Here is a 17,179-nt window from a genome sequence, read left to right on the forward strand (position 1 = left end):
CTATGTTATAGGGGACCCATACACTACTTAAAGTATTATCATATTTTAGTTTTGTTACACCCTGTATATGAAGTTTGCCGAAAGGAACCCTATATCTCTACATATACATAAAAAATACAACCGTGAACTAGCATCGCATCGCAAATATCTGCGGCAAAATTCATAAATCGTAATCAAAATCAAAATGCGTTGCGATTCGAATTCACAGGTATGTGTGGAAGCCGAATTGTTTTTAGAAATGAAGTATTATTTTATTTTTTCGTTTATTAAAACTAAATCAGTCACATTTTTGTTACACTATTATTTGCTTCTGTTTTATCTCTCTTCTCCGCTTCTGTTTTCTTCGGCGCCTCCTCAGTCAGCGCCTGCGCACGCGCATCCTTTACCTCTCGTCTGTGCTTTGCGAAGAGATATCTGTAGGAAAAAAGTGATTTATCATCTCTATCACATAATTTAAACCTCTGTGGCTCAGTTGGTCGCGGGTTCGAATCCCGCCGACGGAAAAAAGTTATTCAAAAGTTCCTGGGTCTTCGATGTGTATTAAATATGTGTATTATATAATAAAAATTTTAAATATTAAATGTATACTATAAAAGTAATAAATATTATATTTCCGTTGTCTGGTACCCCTAACACAAGTCCTTCAGGTACTTAGTACGGGGCCAGACTGACGTGGTGTGAAGCGTCCATAGATATTATTATTAATTATTATTATGATTTAAATGTTTCGTACAATATGGTATACGTATTTAAGAGCAATTTTAACATTTTGTTGATGAAAATTTACATGAATTTACAGTCTAATTAACAATAAACGAATATATTTTATTTACTTGGAAGGTACACATCAATATGTTGCAACTTGGAGTACAATTGCTAATCTGGTGTAAGGTGTTTCTTGATAAGCCAGCATTAGAATTAAGCATAAAGCCATTTTCTGTCAATCAGTTGTTATTACATACTAGCTGTTGCCCGCGCCTTCGTCCGCGTCAGCAAAATGTGATAACAAAGATATTAAAAAAGAGAAGAAAGTCCCCTTTTTGAAGTTCCTTTATAAAAAAAGTGAAATATATCCTCCTCCTTTTCGGAAGTCGGTTAAAAAGTAGCCTAAGTTATTCCTTACTACATCAGCTATGTGCCTAAAAAGTCCCGTCAAAATCGCTCCAGTCATTTCAGAGATTAGCCGGAACATACAGACAGACAGACAGACAGACAGACAGACAGACATACCATACAGACAAAAATTGTAAAAAATGTTGTTTTGGTGTCTGTACCCTATATACATTCATATGCATGTAGTAAAAAACGGTTCTTTCAATATTACAAACGGACACTCCAATTTTATTTATATGTATAGATAATATACTCACATCAATATAATGATAGGCGGGATCGTCATGAAGGCACTAAAGATATATATCGTGCCGGAGAAGATCGGCAGAGTGACTGCATACATGATGGCGTAGGACGGGTCGAATACCAGCGCAGCTAACGTTTCCACTAAACTGAATAAGGAGTTCATTTTACCTGAAAAAAAAAAATCTTTTAATAGGGGTGAACAAAAACGAATGATTTTTGGAGTATGTTTTAAAATGTATGGAGTCTGGTCCAAATTTCCACCACAAACGAGACCTATATAGTAAAATTTCAACCAAATACTGAATCATTATAACCAGACCGCAATCAAAAATACCCTGTCAGTGAAAAGATATGGCTGAATGAAAATTCGTATTTTTTACCATTTTGTATGAAAAATATTGTAAATGTAATAAAAATGTATTGAGTTTGATGCAAATGTCCACAACCTATACGTAATGGTCTGCTAAATACGGAATCATTATAACTGGACCGCAACCAGAAATATCCTGTAAGTAAAAAGTTTTCTACTATTTTATTCCATAAAATAGTATTAATATGATCCGTTGCACTTTTTAACTACCTACTCATTACTCAATCTTTTTTATCTCATGTTGCTTGGCATTTCCTATTTTGGGTTTTCATTGAGATAGATGAATATCAATAATATTATCAATATTTTCACTCAAAAAAATATTTTTCATATTATGGTCATAACTTTTTACTGGCAGCTTATTTTTAATTTGTCGCATAATGAAAGTTAGGTACTCTATATTTTATGGACAATAGGTCAATATGTGTCTCGTTAGTGGAGGAAATTTGGACCACTATATTCATTCTCCTTTCATAAAAATTTTGACATTGTACAATGTACAGTATTCAGGTTCATTTTACCTGGAAAAAAAGCATATCTTTAAAAGGGGATGAAAAAAAAGAATGATTATAATATTAGGGTCGAAAGTCGAAACCACGATAATATTATGATATATTCATAATGCTTCAAATTTCATCGTGCTTTGTGACTAGTATCATTATTGTAATTTAGACAATGCGGGTTGGTCATCTGATTGTCTGGACATTGGATGGTTTTGCGAAATGTCTTCTGTGCCTGATTGCCTTGTTTTATCCGTTCTACTAGTTTAAAAGACAAAAAGGAACGGAGAGTGTCCTCGTCTGTTGAGTACGTACCTACTCCCTATAAAAATATCTGGTTTAGTTTTAATTCATGTTTCTTTTCCGTTTAATATATATTATACGTGGGGGAGCCATGCTTCGGCACGAATGGGCCGGCTCGACCGGAGAAATACCACGTTCTCACAGAAAACCGGCGTGAAACAGCGCTTGCGCTGTGTTTCGCCGAGTGAGTGAGTTTACCGGAGGCCCAATTCCCTTCCCCATCCTCCCCTATTCCCTTCCCTTCCCATCCCTACCCTCCCCTATTACCCTGTTCCCTCTTAAAAGGCCGGCAACGCACCTGCAGCTCTTCTTATGCTGCGAGTGTCCATGGGCGACGGAAGTTGCTTTCCATCAGGTGACCCGTTTGCTCGTTTGCCCCCTTATTTCATAAAAAAAAATTAAATAATAATATCGTCAGGACATTCATTTCATCAAAAATATATTTTTCTTTATCTCAAAAAACATGCATTCAACAACGATATTATTTTAAATAAGTATTATTTAAAATAATATCGTTGTTGAATGCATTAATTGGGCGAAAAATTACTTAAATAGCCATTAAGATTGGAGCCAAACAAAAATGATAGGCTTTTATCAGGAACGTCAGGATATAATAATTATAAATTAATCCATATCAGATAGCTTTCCGGAAGCCGTAATTTAAGCCAAACAATTATTTCGTTACGAAAATAGCCTTTGTAAGTATCCACGGCCCAATAATAATTAATTTTAATTAATATGACAGTATCGTATGTTGCAGATCGAATAATTTATGTATAACTACTTTTAACGTATAGTGCTCCTGTACAAATATATTGGGAATAATTTACCTTCGTTATATTTTACTTACGTGACTTACTAATTAAAACGTAATATTCATCAATTGAATAACGGAAATAAAAAACGGTGTAAGTGCCAAAAACAAAATGTGGAGGAATTGTTGATCAAAATAGTAGCTCATCTTCGTAATAAATTTTGTTTATTTTTTTAAGGGAAATATTTATATTACGATTGAATCTCTTTGTGTAAAAAAAACAAAGTATTTTACTTATCAATTACTATAACAAAATTACATTTAAGTGTCATTCACGATGTTTTAAATAAAGATCTAAGTTCCAATGTTTGTTTCGGTAAATTGGCACTTTGGACATTTCAAGTTTTAGACACAAAGACTAGTGGCGTGATATTATACATATAAGTAAACAACCAAAAACTACAAAGTTACCAAATTTTTGAATTAATATATTGAAATACCAAGTAAAAATAATGAAAGCAACATTATTCATACTATTCTATTTAAAATAGCTTCATAACGTCTTTTTCTTTCCGAACGTCGAACCGGTAACAACAACAGGTGCTATGTCCACTATTTTCATTGGCGGCACGCTGGCAGGGACTTAAACACTTTTATATAACAATGTGCTATGCGTCCCGCTCCTCCGCCTTTCATAAAAGATGTAAAAACCAATCAAAAAACTAAGCTAGTCACTCACTTAATGCTTATTTAAGGATATTAACGATAGCACATAGAATACATTTCTGCTAAAAATACATTTCGAAAATTTTGGCACTTACACCCTTTTTTTATTTCCGGGATAAATAGTATTCTGTCTTTTTTCCAGGACTCAAAGTATCTTCATACAAAATTACAGCAAAAGGTTCAGGTTTAGCGGTTTGAGCGTGAAGAGGCAACAGACAGACAGACTGATACACTTTCGCATTTATAATATTAGTAATTAGTATGGATGTTATATTTTATCTTCAAGTTTAATAATTATCTTTCAGAGATCTGCCTATCGTTGCGGACGGTTTTTACCTCATCATTGGTAACTCAAAATATCATCTCGAAAATATCCATAATCCGACTATTTTCCTCTTACGTCGGAAACTTCATAATACGAATTCAGATATTATCTGGATTCCGTAAGCGATTACACTTGAAAAACGGTAAAAATAGATAATAATTATACGTTGGATCTCCTATCATTACTGAGCTAAGCGACATTTCCGCAACACAAGGTAAATTGCGAGCGCAATTAAAGTCGGTGCAGCTCATGCATTAGTCCTGCAATAACAAAGGAGGCTACTACGTATAGTATGCATATTGTTCTTCCATGTTGCTATTAACTATGGAATCTTAAAAAGTTTGATGTAAACGTACCATCGAATAAATTGATTCATAGGCAGTTTTTTTTTAATTAAATAAGGGGGCAAACGAGCAAACGGGTCACACCGATGGTAAGCAACTACCGTCGCCCATGGACTCTCGCAACATCGGAAGAGCTGCAGGTGCGTTGCCGGCCTTTTAAGAGGGAATACGCTCTTTTCTTGAAGGTTTGCAGGTCGTAAAGGTCCGGAAATACTGCTGGTGACAGTTCGTTCCAGAGTTTTACAGTGCGCGGCAGAAAGTTACGCGAAAAACGCACTGTGGAAGACTGCCACTCATCAAGGTGATGAGGATGGTATGTTTTTCGCGTGGGATGATGGCGAAAAGTTGCAGGTGGTATGATTCCGAACAATTCCTCAGAGCACTCCCCGTGATACAACCGATAGAGGATGCAGAGTGTAGCTACATCTTGGCGTAATTCCAAGGGGTCCAAGCTGTTTGAAACACAGTTGAAAAAACACCATCTTCTGGTTGAATGATTTATGTCCATTCAAAGTTAATCGTGATTTGTCGACTGGGTTTGACATAAAACGACGAAAGCACATAGGTCCGTCATCTGCTTATCTCATACTACAATAGCTCAAAGTGTACACTTGTACAGTATTACTTGCCTAGTGTATATTAATTTATTTACATAGCGGCATATTTAGTTTGTAGTTTATCAAGGATTCATGTCTATTATCAGGTACATAATACAAATTAAAAACAAGCTAGTTATAGGTTCCAATTCACGGTTTTTAAAGTTCTTTACTGTTGTAAAGGCGTTTTTGTTGAACTATCAAAACATTAAACACAGCGTTAGCGATAAAAGTTTCTACGCTCATTTTAGTGGTTGTGGCCGATTTTGTCAAAATCAGACTAGCTGTGTAGCACTTGTTAATTTATAGAAGCTTTGCGAGCGTGCAACAATATAAATATTACTATATTCTTAAAAAAACACAGGCATATATAACCGAATCTGCGAGAAATTGGGCACAGGGCTAACTTCGCATATCCGATACATTAAATTGATAAAAGTTGAAGAATAAATTTACAGAGTACAGAAATATGTATTAAAATTAAGTTTTATAATTACAGCAATAGAAATTATACAGACCTAATTCCTCTGCGCTGATCAGCTTTGAAGACATAGATCTGAGAGACGTAAAAGTGGTCGCGTTCAGAATTTGAACGACGGGAACTGCGGAAAAAATGTATTGATTAGATTTTTTTTAAAGAATAATATGTCAAAGGAAGAAATAAATGGGAACTGAATAAAAGTAATTTGAAGGTTTATCTTTTAGCAAGGGTATTAGAAACAGGAGTGAAGACGTGATTGAAATATTTTAAGGTCGGGAATACGAGTACTAGTTATTTAGTTTTTTTAATAGTGATCGGCTAACAGACTGTGATCGCTTAAATTACACATTGGTGTAATGTATTGCTGTACATACACACAAATTATCAATGAAACTGTTCCTAGATGATGGACTTACATTATTTAGCCCGGTCGCACATTGTCCAAATTCTGATCAGAAACAGTTGAATTTCGCCGGACCGCCACCCCGCACACTATCCGAAATATCCTTCCGGCGAGTTCGAGCTCACTCGGCTCAGTACAAAATGTAAGAGACAGCGCGGATGTTCAACTGTTTCTGATCAGAAATTTCGGACAATTTGCGGCCGGGCTAAATCAGCAGTGCTTGACATAGCTTGATAAAAGTAAGGTAAGTCTAACATAAAAAAAATGCATTTGCATCATTTACACAATTTTTCACTTTTATCAAATAAGAAAAGTTGTGTAAACGATTTGGTCGGGTTACATCAACTCAATGTTAATCGTATTAATATACTCCTTTTAAGTACATCCGCCATTTTCTAATGAACCAATGAGAAACAAATGGCGTTATGTAGCCGTAGAGTCTATCCTCTATCGTGTATTGACACGATAGAGGATAGACTCTAGGTCGTGTCGAACATCTGTCTCATGTCACGAAATAGCTACCACATATTATGATATAGCTGTCATAATAATATGTCTGTCTGATACCACATTTGACACGAAAGACCTATACCGTCCCTCTGGTGGCTAATTATTATCAAAATTTCATTACCCTGGTCCTACGAATAATAAAAACTAAGGAATCTTAACTCCCATACTATTACCGTTTTAAATTTGGTTCCTTTCGATCTGTCATGTAACGTCAGCCTAGTACCGCTCAAGGTCACCTAAATATTGCAAATGTATTGAAATGTGTACCTAAGGTACACTTTTTTGACAAGTATTGTGGAGCATGTTTTTTAACGGAGTTACTTTTCCTTAGTTTTTATTATTCGTAGCCCTGGTCAGTATAATTAACTGTCAGGCGTTTGACTGCTGTCAAGTTATGAAATAAAGCCTCATACACATGAACATCCCCAAGTCGGTGGTGACGAAGGCAATGTAGAAGCAGCCCACGAGGTTGCTGCCCACCGAGATGAGGCAGAGCAGTGAGTCGTGAAAACCCCAACGCTTGCTGAACACGCTTATTGAGAATAGGGCACCTGGAATGGCAAACAATAATTTATATTAGTTTAAACTTGCTTATACGGCAAACTACAAGGTTTAGGTCTTTGACGTGGGAGAGCTTGCTTCCGCACGAATGGGCCGGCTCGACCAGAGAAATACCACGGGCTCACAAAAAACCGGCGTGAAACAGCGCTTGCGCTGTGTTTCGCCGAGTGAGTGAGTTTACCGGAGGCCCAATCCCCTACCCTTTTCCCTTCCCTACCCTCTCCTATTTCCTTCCCTACCCTCTCCTATTCCCTTCCCTACTCTCCTCTATTCCCTTCCCTACCCTCCCCTATTACCCTATTCCCTCTTAAAAGGCCGGCAATGCACCTGCAGCTCTTCTGATGCTGCGAGTGTCAATGGGCGACGGCAGTTGCTTTCCATCAGGTGACCCGTTTGCTCGTTGCCACCTTATTTCATTTTAAAAAAAAAGGTGTGTATTCCTTATAATATAGAATTCACTGGGAAAAGAGCAGCGTTGAAAGAGCAAAAACATTTTTGTGATTTGTGCCTAATAGATAGGCAAGCGCTCGTGCGTCAAGAATATTTCCATACAAAGGTGAAAAAAAAGTTACTCTTTTCCCCTATGTTATAGGGGACCCATACACTACTTAAAGTATTATCATATTTTGGTTTTGTTACAGCCTGTATATGTAGTTTGCCGAAAGGAACCCTGTATCTGTACAATTTGCTTTTATAAAAGATAGATCATAATATCCTTTTCCTTAGCTGTTTATGTACCATAGTAAGCCTTTGATGGACCAATATAAGCGACTACGAACGTGTAGAATAGTTTTTCCCAAAGTGGGCGATAACGCCCGCTTATGGGCGCTGAAGGTCTATTTAAAATTGAAACAATGAGGGCGCTAAGACATAATTTGTACTCAAAGTGGGCAGTAGACAAAATAAGTTTGGGAGCCCCTGGTGTAGAAGGATATATTCGTCTATCTACCTATAATAGACCCACGTCTATGGATAATCACAGACGAATTTATTCTCCTACTATTAATAACGTTTTTTTGAATTATTATTCTGTTGGTCCACAACCAACTAACATGAAAAGGCTTTAAACATTCTACCTAGTCGGGTTTAAATAAACCAAATAAAAAAGTAACCTGTGAAAATAGCCAAAAACATGCGTACAAGTTCTTTCACTGTTTGAGCGTTTTTTGTTCTTGTTTTCTCTGTCTCTTGTTGTGCTTTGTTTTATTGTAGTGTGCTGTGAAATTTGTTGAATAAATGTCTATTATTATTAATATTATTATTATTACTCACCCATGGAGTGCATGATGGTACTGTACGTGGAGTACATACTGTATTTCAGAGCATCCCACTTTAGGCGATACCTCACAAACAAGTATTTGATATCCCTCTCACCTGTCAAACAAAAACATACCTTATTTAAGCCAAATAAAAGAGGTTTTTCAACGCGATTGGAATACTCAACTTATTTTTCCAACCTCGAATAATACTAAGGTATTGTAATCAGTCTAGATTTTGTGAGAGGGATAAGTGAAAATCGTTATTCACATAAAATGAACGTTTGTGATGACTGTAATGCGCGTTCACATTCAGGGGCCCGATTATAATACTCCCCACACCGGTTTCGGTGACGGTGGCCAGTTTCATTGAAACCAGGCCAGTTAGGAGTAGTTTTATGGTGCCCAAGTATGTGCGCAGTACACAAGATCACTCTCTATTCCTTTCACTCTCATAACCCAGTGGGACGGGAGACCGACGCACGACTGGCGAAAGATCAGGCGCAGGACCGACTTTTTATCATCTTACTTGTCAGACAATCAGGTGATCAGCCTGCATTGTCCTAACCAAACTTGGAAGTAACATATTTTCAACGCGGGACTCGAACCCACGACCTCCGGAGTCGAGAGACACGCTCTAACCAGTAGACCACGGAGCACACCTCGAATGCAGATTCGACGGCGTACGATCGAGGATAAGTGATTTTTCATTTTGTAAAAGTACCTAAAGTAGTAAATGACTTACAGAATTCTTTGTTGCACACTTTCTTATTAGTGCTGATTACCTACCAACCTATCAACCCCCAAGCGGTCGAATTCGACAATAGAATAATAATATCTTTAGACGCTTCACACCTACATAGGTACCATCGAGGAAGTTGATTCCTATGCAATTGACAGGCCAACGTTTTTTGGTCGAATAAGTCAATTCAATGTTAATTGTGATCTATCAGCTGGGTTTGACGTAACGCAACCAAACTACTTAGCTCCCCTATTTGCATAGGAATCAACTTCTCTGACAATACATTAAACAGGTTAACAAAATATTTTTGAAATTAGAGACTGTATCGATTTAAATTGTTTCTTAAATAGAACACCTAATAATATGCAACTACTATGTATACATATGAATATAAGATCACTCATTAAAAACTTTTCAAGCCTAGAACAAGTCATATATTCATCCAAAAGATCAGTAGACGTAATTATGTTGACTGAAGTTAATATCTCACAAAATCTCTGTAATATGTATCACATAAAAGGTTATAAAATGTACAGCAAGTTGCGAATAAACAGAAGGGGTGGCGGTATTATTTTATATGTAAAAAATGAACATCAATTTACTTTAGGCACTTCTAATACACTTCACTGTGAAATTATCATGGGTTCAATCAGCACCGCTTCTGATTATTCCGCAACATTATGCTGTGTATACCGTCCACCTAATAAAAGTAAGCACTTGTTTATTAAGGAATTAGACTACCTGCTTAGATCTATCAATAGCGATGTTGATATGTTTGTTTTCGGTGATTTTAACATAGATTTGCTGCAGGAACGCCCTATAAAACATATTTACAGCACCACCATGTACGAGTACGGCCTAGCGTGTGGGATCTCAGAATATACACGTATTGACTTAACTAGTAAAACTTGTATAGATCACATCTATGCACGATCGCACACACTGGACCTATACACGGCGGCGCTCGGAACTGCACTGGCCGACCATCGCATCGTAGCACTCGCCGCTGCAGGCACGACAAAACACATCGAAAACACACGGGTGGATAATTGCTACATCACACGATACGATCGTGATATCTTGATAAATAGTCTTAATGCTATAGATTGGCACCCGCTTACACAAATTACAAATCCCAACATTATTTATGAAAATATTGTTAGAAATTTTAAAAAATGTTATGACGCGTCACAGGTTAACGTTAAAATTAATAAAAACAGTAGCAAAATTAATAAAACATGGATCAACGGTAAAATTCTAAGAGCATGTAGATACAGAGACAAATTATATTTAAAATGGAAACGCGATTCATCAAACATGATACTAAAACAACAATATAACTCAGCCAGAAATTACGCTACTAAATTAATAAATACGAACAAAAATAAAAAAATCAGAGAACAAATTATAAATAACAAAAATAATCCAAGACAACTATGGAAATTATTAAACGAAATTTCAGGCAGAGTAAAATCTAGAATAGACAATGTTATTTTAAATGCATTCTTAAACAACAACCAAACTATTAATTGTATTGCCTCAAATTTTGCTAAAGCTTTCTCAAGCTGCTGTAAAAATCCTCTTAAAAATTGTAGTACCAACATATTAAATAAAAAAGATTATAAGACTCCAGCAAACGTTACTTTTAGATTTCAACCGGCAAGTACTAAAACCATACAACAAGAAATCAAATCTTTAAATAACCTTAAAGCCCCGGGTATAGATGGCATTAGAGCACAGGACTTAAAAGCGATTGCATCCAAAATTGCGCCCATAATAGCTCACTTTGTCAACACATCAATCAAACAGGGAATGTATCATCGTGACTTAAAAACGGGCATTATAAGGTCAATATTTAAAAAGGGTTGTCACACAGACTACAACAATTACCGCCCGATAACAATATTATCTAGCATCGACAAAATAGTTGAAGAAGTAATAGCCAAACAATTGAATAAATTTTTCAAAGACAACAATATAATATCAGATAGGCAGTATGGTTTTCAGCCGGGTAAAAGTTCCACACAATTACTATCCAAATTTACAGACAAAGTTTACTCCCATCTTGACAATAAAGAACATATTTTAATTATATTTGTTGACTATACTAAAGCTTTTGACACATTAAAACATAGATTGCTAATTGAAAAACTCGATGACTGTGGAATACGAGGTAAACTTAATGAGTGGAGCCAAGACTACCTTAAAGATAGGTCCTTCGTTGTTAAAATTGATAACGTTTTGAGTGAGAGGGTAGATATTGATGACGGTACAGCTCAAGGTTCTGTTCTTGGCCCCAAACACTATATATCTTATGTCAATGACGTCATCAATGTCATCAGTGATTGTGAAATAGAACAATTCGCCGATGACACTTGTCTAATTTCTGCCAATAAGAACATACATGTAGCTATAAAGAATCTTCAAAAAAATTTTACACAGCTTTTGAAATGGTCTCATGATGCAGGATTATCAATAAACCTCAATAAGACCAAATTAATTTATGTAAGCTCCAGCCAAAACCGTGTTACTATATCTCCCAAAATAATAGCGCACAGTCATAACTGCCTACATAAAAATGCTATTGATAGTAATTGTAGTCGTGATTGTGAACCGATTGAGATTGTCAGAAAACATAAATATCTAGGCTTAACAATTGATGACAGATTTAAATGGACGGATCACATCAACTCGGTTTGCGACAAACTACGAGCAATGTTGGCTAAATTCAAAATTATAAAGAATAAGATACCGTACTCCACACTCTTAACACTGTATAAAGCGCTGGGTGAAGCAACAATATCTTATGGCTTAAGTAGCTACGGGAGGACATTTAAATCGCATCTAGATCTTATATACGGCCTACAATTACGTATCCTTAGGACGATAGTGCCTGCAAAACTCAAAACGGACAACTATAACGATCTTTTCACAAAAAGTCACGTATTGCCTATTCACGACCATGTGAAGTATATTTTATTAAAAGAAAATTATTTCGACAAACAATACCTTAATGAAATAAATCACTATAAGAAAACTCGAATTTCGTCTAAAATCAAATACTTCGTCCCGAGATATTGCAACCTTTACGGTAAGCAAAGATTACATTTTCAGATACCAAAATTAATTAACGACCTACCTGACAACCTTAAAAAAGAAATACGAGAAAACAATATCAAGTATAAATTAAAAAACTACTATCTCTCCAAACTAACATAAATATAAAGTGTAAGATAAAGTAAAAACTAAAAAATTACTATAATATTAACAAAACATAAAATAAATAAGTCATAATAAAAAAAAAATTGATAAAAATAAACCCGCGAATCACCAACCGTGTGTTTTCAGCGAGCATAAAATAACTAGTTTCTAATCGCAGCGCGTCGGTGTGCTGCTGTGTATAAAAAATAGAAAGGATGAACCGAGCCACAGCCCACAACCTATGAAGTGTTGTGCCTTGGTTCGCCAGTTAAACGTCTTATTATCCTTAATAACTTGTTTTTGAAAAAAAAAAAACATAATATATATCTTTTGCTATATGGACGCTTTAGGCATTTGTGTACTAACCCACAAAAATTTACGTATTGAGTTCTTTAGATGATTTAGAACAAGACTGCATTCAAAATATTTTAATATCAAAAAATTGTGGGTTGGGGCACTGATGCTTAACAAGCGACCATAATATTATATTTAAGTACTTACATACTTACCCTCTTATTAATAAACGCCCTATAAGCTTTGAATAGTTATACAGTGTTTTGTCTTCTTCAATCCAATTAAAAATTTCACTTGTGTGACAGGAACAAAACACTATATAACTATTCAAAGCTTATAGGGCGTTTATTAATAAGAGGGTTAGTTGGTATCATAAATAGTACTATTGTTTAAAAAGAGCTGTCGAAGACGAATGGCAGTGTGCGGAAAAACCAGTAATGGTTTATGTTACACTGTATTAGATTAAGTTTGTGATTGTATTTTCTTTATTGTTTATTAAATAAAAAAAAAATAAGGTAGAAATCAATTCTACCAACACTGTAGAAATTATATAAAAAAAATAAAGCCTTACAGTTAATGAGCTCCGAAAGTAGTTTTAAATATAATAATATAACAGTTTGAACACTTTTTCAGCTTTTTCTATGAGAACAATGCTGGGAACTCAAAAAAATCCGTCTTCATACCCATACAAATTGCCGATCCGGGCATCCGTATGGGTATGAAGACGGCATTTTTTTTTTGAGTTCCCAGCATTGTTCTCATAGAAAAAGTTATTCATTTTGACGGTCTCATTTGATGGTTTCAAGGATACTGGATAACGGTGTTTACACAAACACACTGTATAACTACACGCTTACTATATGAAGGCGGCTATTTTTGTACCTATATTATAATGGTAGACCAGTATTAGGTTTATTCGGATAAAAAAACGTTACCATGATCAGGTCCATAGATGATAGCGACCGCGAGGAGAGTCAAAATGATTTTCGCTCGTCCACCGCCATCGCGTTTTTTGAACGCAACAGCCACCGTCTCCTTGACTAATGTGTAAATGTCCTTTAGTGTCACTGGCTCTTGGCTCTGAAAATATTTTTAAGCACTTTTTGAATATTGAGTTTGCTTGAAAACATCCATAAGTTCGGGCTTGATTAAATAAAAGTTCTGTTTAAATTACAAGTACCATCAACCAGTCAATAGCCATCTTCGCTACCATCAGTAACTTTAATATATAAATATTGTCAAAATCTTATGAACTGGGTTATATTTTACACCAGGTAATTTATTAGTAAAGTTTTATAAACAAAACCAATTAAATTATATAAGAGTACAGATACTAGTGAGGGGAAAAAACAATAAAATATTTATTATTACAACATATTAAGTACATTCCTTTTAGATATGTCTGACGTAAATCACCACTTTGCTAAGTTAATATCAAAGATTCAGTTCCATATTTTATGAAATATTATGTGTTGTATTTAGATGTCAATGTATAGGAAACACTAGTACGTTACTTCTTATTAACTCCGGTAAGATAGAAGTTTATTTAGGATTACCTAAAATGCAAGCTTCGAACAAAGTCACAGAGCTTAGAATACAATAGAGAGCTCTGAATATTGCTGACAAAGAGCAGGCAAGGTGTTCAGAGATAGCATCCTATAGCGAATATTAGGTATACAGTAACGCTTTGAATTCCTATGTTAAACTAGGTCATGAGCAATATACTGAGTCTGCTATAAACTTTTTTAGTCCATATTATGTTTATGATTAGCTATGTCCACACTTATGATTAGTTATGCACTTTCATCTTGAATTTTCGTCATCTTCTTTCATTCAACTTTCGTTTTGGCGCATTCAATAATTGAATGCGTCAACGAACGCAACGTCAACATAGTCATTTTTGTTCAGTTGCAGTTGCAGTTATTGTAACATGTGCGACGAGAACATAATATTTTTACTGGATGGAATATGTGCGACTTAATTGGTCATAAGAAATTCCAGAAAAAAAAGAACAAAGCGAATGTTTTGGATATGGTCAGAGCGCATGCGTCGCGGCCATGCCTCTTTTACATTTTTTAAATTTTTAAAGGTTCGTTTTTTGGATAAATTGAGGACCGGGAAAATAAAAATTGCACTAAAAAATTGCACCTTATGTTGCTTAAGTATACTTATATAAAATGCATTTAATTTTAGATTAATTAAACTATAACCTAACCAAAGCCTCCATTTATGCAAAAAGAAGAAAATTAAAAAAACTGTTAACCACTTTTTTTAACTTACAGTATTCACTTGCCTAAAATACGACAAAACATCTATAAGTATTATTGTTACACGTGTCACATCCTTACGTCAAACATCTAAGTTATCAGGAAAATGCTACCATCAAAATATTTAATATTTATTTAGGGTGTATGTTTATTTAGTTTTATTCTCTAGCATAATAGAGCTAATATAGGTGGTTAACCGTTGTTTATGCTAGCAAGCTGACACAAAGATACCGCTACGCGCTATGTTACCTACCGGTTATTCTGTTATTTTAATGTGGATTATAATAGGTTATAAACAATAATTAATCATTGATTTAATAAATGCTACCTAATTGTTAATTTAATGTTGACTTAGTTTTGCATGCCTAAGCACTAGTAGTCCGAGTTCCGAAGATTTTTTTTTTTATTGTTTTTTATTTTCAAGCAAATTTTTGTGAGTAGCTTCATTTTGATAAGACAAACAACAATTTTATTTGCAAAAATCTTTTTCAAGATTTTTTTTTAGCTACCACTTTCGTGGTAGCTAACAGAGATAGAAAGGATTCAATACTTTGATTTGATGGTCCTAAAATATGGATTTTTCTATTTGTAGGACAATGTTACTCTTAAATTTATGTAACTACCACCAATATACTTACAAAAAATCAGCTGGTTAGGGTTCCGTTTTAGTGTCCCGTAGTCAACCAAGTTTTGTTGATTACAGAACCCTAAAACGGAACCCTACAAAAACACCTTTATTACTTTTCATTATTAAGTTAATAATTGCGTTCTTTAGGATAATAGAATATAAGTATCTGTTCTTCCAATGAATGGTTTGTTCATTGCTTGTTAAAAGACAAACGATGACTGTTTATAAATAAAACGCAACACAATCGAATATTACAAAGCAGTATTGATCAAATTATATCCTTACCTTCGTATCATCCTTGGGTTTCGTGTTCGATGATAGGCAAAAATACCCGTATAATAGTACAAGAACGTATATGCTGGACGATATTAGGAACACACCGTAGTATCCCCACAGGTGGAGTAGGATGCCGCTCAGCGAGGTGCCGATGGGAATCCCCGCCGTCAGGCACAGGTTTACGATCCCCACCCGAAACGTCCGAGACTTCTCGTCAGTTATGTCACTGATGTAGCTGAAAACACCAAGGTACACCAGCACCCAGTTGCCCGTGATCGCCGGGAAGAAAGCCTCGAAGAACATCGTCACTTCCACTGGAATTTCATAGAAGAATATCGTGCTTATTATGTTGCTAACGCAAACCAGGAGCTCGCCGACTACCGGCAGCATGATGCACACTTTCCTATTTCCCGTACGGTCGCTCCAGGCTCCCATGAAGATGACCAGGATCGTCGGAATGGCCGTCTGGATGACGCTCTTCCACGCGTCGATCGACGATATGACCCTCTGCACTTCGCCCTCATACTCCGTTAAGTTGCCTTTGCGCAGTATCAGCGAGTCGCAGATCTCGTCGCCGAAATTCAGTTTAACGCGGCAGGCCTTGTCCAAATTCAGATTCTGAATGGCGAGCCTCGCGAGCATGGACGGTATAATGAGTCCGGCGAAAATCGGCTCGACGGTTATGTTCGACTTTATTTCGTGAAGTTTTTCGAGGAACGTTCGCTTCTCGGGCTCATTTTTTTCTTTGTTCAGGGGGAGCTCCTCCCGCGCTGCTAACTTTTCAGCGGCGAACATTGGTGCGGTACGAGCGCGCTGCCGCTACTGATGCGCGTTGGCCGCGCGTATTTGACTTATTTATTTTCTTCGTGACAACGACAAACTTTTTTGTTGTGCTCCACTTAAATTACGTTTATTTATGATAAGAGATAATAAAATATTAGAGCTATCCTGTTAAATTTAATTTATTTAAATACTTTGACGCAATCGGCACAGAAATATACTTTATATCATAAAATATATTTAATTGTATTCATTAATATAAATGTCAAGCTCTCTGAAATATAATAACATTAGATATTTAATGCGTAGGTAAATCTAAAATTAGTGTTACAATATTTTAATATTTTAGTATATTCCAATTGATGCTTCCTTATCACCCGAGTAATGTAAAAAGTAGTCGGGCTAGTTACAGTAATAAAAAAAATATTGCCAAGTGCGAGTTGGGCTCGCCCATGAAGGGTTCTGCAGCAGCAATAAGGTTTATTTTTATCAAATTAAAAGGT

At 35.7% G+C, this 17,179-nt stretch overlaps 1 protein-coding gene across 1 annotated transcript; it reads right to left on the bottom strand.

Annotated features, from left to right (window-relative positions):
- Window positions 1–247: 247 nt before the first annotated feature.
- Window positions 248–16,774, bottom strand: LOC121731270 (proton-coupled folate transporter-like). The gene is made up of 7 exons (XM_042120635.1): window positions 15,906–16,774; window positions 13,661–13,805; window positions 8,505–8,606; window positions 7,085–7,222; window positions 5,796–5,879; window positions 1,371–1,527; window positions 248–414 (listed from the first exon to the last, which is right to left on the bottom strand). Exons 1-7 carry the CDS (start codon window positions 16,689–16,691, stop codon window positions 282–284), a joined length of 1,545 nt encoding a protein of 514 aa, XP_041976569.1. The 5' UTR covers window positions 16,692–16,774; the 3' UTR covers window positions 248–281.
- Between the last annotated feature and the right edge of the window lie 405 nt (window positions 16,775–17,179).

This window comes from Aricia agestis, chromosome 10 (genome assembly GCF_905147365.1).
Source record: "Aricia agestis chromosome 10, ilAriAges1.1, whole genome shotgun sequence".
Taxonomy (NCBI): domain Eukaryota; kingdom Metazoa; phylum Arthropoda; class Insecta; order Lepidoptera; family Lycaenidae; genus Aricia; species Aricia agestis.